The sequence below is a fragment of the Centruroides sculpturatus genome, unplaced genomic scaffold, assembly GCF_000671375.1.
Source record: "Centruroides sculpturatus isolate CEXI.00-Female unplaced genomic scaffold, Cexi_2.0 scaffold298, whole genome shotgun sequence".
In the NCBI taxonomy this organism is placed as follows: domain Eukaryota; kingdom Metazoa; phylum Arthropoda; class Arachnida; order Scorpiones; family Buthidae; genus Centruroides; species Centruroides sculpturatus.
In genome coordinates this window covers 608,626-612,677 of record NW_019384568.1, presented here as the reverse complement: position 1 = coordinate 612,677, position 4,052 = coordinate 608,626, and the positions used below count along the sequence as shown (strand labels likewise).

The 4,052-nt window shown below is 27.8% G+C and overlaps 1 protein-coding gene across 1 annotated transcript; it reads left to right on the top strand.

The window, feature by feature from the left end:
• The first annotated feature begins 1,309 nt into the window (after positions 1–1,309).
• LOC111624089 lies at positions 1,310–3,692 on the top strand. The gene is made up of 3 exons (XM_023366868.1): positions 1,310–1,453; positions 1,549–2,694; positions 3,666–3,692. The coding sequence occupies exons 1-3, from the start codon at positions 1,310–1,312 to the stop codon at positions 3,690–3,692; spliced, it is 1,317 nt and encodes a 438-aa protein (XP_023222636.1).
• Positions 3,693–4,052: the final 360 nt, after the last annotated feature.

Genomic DNA, 4,052 nt, shown 5'->3' with positions numbered 1-4,052 from the left:
TTATATAATATATTAAATATTAATATATATATATTTATGCATACAACTCTGTAACGTTTGTAAAATCTACCAATAGATGGCAATATTATAAGAAAAAATAATTTAAATTTTAAATAAATAATTTGCATGTAAATTGCATAATTACATAAATATAAATTTTTTAATTATTATTTTAGCAATGTCATCTCATGTCCAAACGCTAGAGCAATGGTTTAATCCGTCTGTACGTCCGGGGCACGCTAACTTTCGTGTATGTGTCTACATTTATTTTTAAAATTTTTGTTAAGGTCAAAGGGGATCAAACAGAAATTAATACAATGTTTAAAACATTATAATTGCTAAAAATAAACTATAATCTTTTTTTATTATCATTATTATTTTCGTTTATTCTCATCAGTTATAGCAGAGTTCAATTGTATTTTTTTTTTCTTTAATGTTTGAGAGTAAAAATACTAATTATGTAGTGGAATTTTAACACGAAATTTAATTGAATTTAGCACGTTTCTTAGATTATTCTCATTTTTATTATCTGAAAGAAACATAAAGTGAATTTAATCTCGTTTCCTTCTTTGCATAGAGGAAGAAAAGAAAAGAGAAAATTGTTAATATTATGAAAAATATACATATAAGAAACAACAATACTGTTCGAGGAAGCAGAAAACAAGATGGCCCTGAGTAAGATATTACATCAGTTATATTTTACAATTCTTTTTCTTTTTTTTTTCTTTTTGTTCTCTTACAAGAGCCCAGAGATTCTCTATGACGTATTTCAAAGATAAATATAACCATTCCATCCTTAAAATAAACATAAAATTTCCTTGCGCCATGGGAAATTTGCCTGGAAATTGAAGCTCTAGTTAAAGATCGCACGGTTACAACTTTATGTCTCGTAATATATTATAAATGAATGTAATCCTGTTTGCCACAAAATAAATTGGCTACATCATTATGAGATAATTTTTAGATGACATCGTATGGAACAAATAGCCAATTACTAAACTGCTCACCCAGCAAACAATAGAATATGTATATATATAATTTATATAAGGAGGGCATCATTTTATTATTATTATTTGTGATTATCGATCCTTTATATCATTAATTATTCAGAATAATTTAAGGCTAAGTAGCAACGAAGAAAATAATCAAATATTCATTGCAAACTGCTTACAAAAAAACTATTCTCTTTTAATTATTACATGAAAAGCTTGCTTGTATGTGTTTTTTTTTTAAATTTGGTAAAATATTTTATGAAAATAAAGTACATTTCTCTAGTTTAATTGCTTTTACTTTATCATTTTTAGCTCCAATGGTTTGCGAAGATCTAATGGTGCCTCCACCTTATCATAATCCTCTATTCACATATTGCATACACAGAATTGGGATTAAGAGATTATACTTATCTTTTCTTCTATACGATTTACCATTTTTACGTATGGAAAGTGTTTGTAAGGTAGATTTAATTAAACGATTTTTTAAAAATATTATTAAACAATATTATTGATAAATTTGAAATTATCTGTACGAAATTGATGTCCATCTTTTCAGAAAATTACATTTGCCCATATAACTTTTGCAAATTTATCTGAAGAGGATCTACGAACATTGATAAATCATATGCCGAATATTATCGAATTAAATCTAAGAAACACAAATACAACTGATAAAATTTTAGAAAATATTGGAGAAAATTGCCATTTCTTGAAATTTTTAAATGTATCTTCATGTTCCATCACGGATTTTGGGTTATTCTCTCTATTCTACGATGCAAACAAAGCTTGTCGATGTAAGCAACTTGAATACTTAAGAATAGATGACACCCAAGTCACGTGGAAGGGCCTTATTACTGTGTTAAATACTCACAATTTAAGACTTTTGGATGCCAGCAAAAATGTTTTATACACTACATTAAATCGTTACAGCTGCTATTATTTCGATCGTATTCTACACCTCGAGAATTTAAACTTATCACGATTCTTTCAAGAGGAGCCATTGAAAATATTCGATATATTGCTCTGTACTCCATATTTAAAAGAATTGCACTTACGCGAAGTAAATATAAATGATGAAGAATTGCTTACGTTGCCAAAATTAAATTATTTAGAAAATCTTTCAATCATTTCACGTAATAACAATCTAACATTCGAAGTAGGAATTGTGCAATTTCTATCACTTTCAGGTAAAAATTTGAAGAGATTAGAATTACACAACATTAAATACGTCAATATGTACTTCATTGGAAAATATTGCATAAATCTAGAGACAATCTATCTTTTCTCTATATTTCATCTGTACTTCAGGAGCGTATCTGCCGATAACAAGCCAATTTTTAGATCCTTGAAATCCTTTACATGCAACATACTGGAATGGGAACCATGGGATGATTTCTTCTATTTAGTTTTCAAGAATGCTCCTTCATTGGAAAATATACGTATAAACGGTATTAATTTTAAGGATTATTCATTGAAGTCGATTATTTTTCTACCCGTTACCCTGAAAAAGATTTATTTCATTAATTGTGAAAGCGTTACAAAGGCATTGATATACCAGATTTTTGATCATCTTCCCAATCTACGAGTCTTCCGTTTACAGGAGAGAAAACATTCTTTATCTGTTGATGATTTAAAGGAAATATTTAACCATTTGCATGATGTCAATTCTTCGATGTGGTTCGAATGTTGTGGTCGCTTTCGAGTTACTTNTCTGGATTTTTTTTTAATTTTTTATTTTATAAACTGGTAAAATTAAATAATTAAAATGTCAAGGACAAATTTAAATAATTATTTTATTAACTGTCAGTTTATTATAACGAATTTATTTAAGTCACTCCTTACTAATCTCCACCCAAAATCACTAATATGTAGCGGCATTTATCTTGATGATAATTTTTTATGATAAAGTACTGTAGATGATGGCTAGTTTACTGTAGATTTTTTTTCTCTTGGCTTTAATGGGCAGAAGGGAGAGCAACATATGGGTAATCTACCAAGAGGGATTGCCTACAGAGGGAAACTTTCCCTCTGTAGGCAATCCCTCTTGGTAGATTACCCATATGTTGCTCTCCCTTCTGCCCATTAAAGCCAAGAGAAAAAAAATCTACAGTAAACTAGCCATCATCTACAGTACTTTATCATAAAAAATTATCATCAAGATAAATGCCGCTACATATTAGTGATTTTGGGTGGAGATTAGTAAGGAGTGACTTAAATAAATTCGTTATAATAAACTGACAGTTAATAAAATAATTATTTAAATTTGTCCTTGACATTTTAATTATTTAATTTTACCAGTTTATAAAATAAAAAATTAAAAAAAAAATCCAGAAAGTTGAGAAATTTGTAATTTCACAGGGTAATGTGACAGTTGGACAGAGATTAATTACAGAAAAATCGAGTAGAAAAAAGTAATAAAATTTTTTAATTTGAGTGAAATTTAAAAAGAATTTCTATGGTTTATTTATAAGTATTTAATATGAAATATAAGTATTTTATGGATTAAGAGCGAGAAGTGATTAATGTAGTATTTTGTCTTTAATGAAGTTGCCAAGGATTCTACAGCTCTTTGTTATCAACAAGAACCGTAAAAAAAAAAATAAAGAAATCAATGGAATTTTTCACGATAAAACTTTATTTTTTAAAAAATTAATTTCAATTTATAATTAAAAGAAATGGGGAGAAACAATGCTAGAATGATAATTTGCATCACTTGATATTTAATCAATTAGCGCTCGTGTAATTAATATTATGGGAAAATATATAATAATTTCCTTACAAATTCAAAATTTAGAAAGTAAAATTATTAAAAAAGACAAAGAAAAAGAAGAATATACGGTAAAAATTGAAGAAATAATTAAAAAATTTTTGTAGGAGAATGGTCTAAGTCGTAGCGCGATACCCTGGAATGTTAAGCACTCGTACACCACGATTTAGTAGGTTCCTATATCAATTACATACCTCCCAGAAGTCAAGGGAGGCCAGTGTTGCTTATCTATAACGTCCTAGTATATTAAAAAAGCAAAATTAAAAAGTACAGTAAAATGTAGAACATATGTA

Excerpts from the sequence above, each read along its gene's own strand:
- LOC111624089 (XM_023366868.1), top strand. The coding sequence starts at position 1,310 with ATGGTTTGCGAAGATCTAATGGTGCCTCCACCTTATCATAATCCTCTA. Across the intron at positions 1,454-1,548 it reads GTATGGAAAGTGTTTGTAAG|AAAATTACATTTGCCCATAT; the intron begins GTAGATTTAATT and ends CCATCTTTTCAG.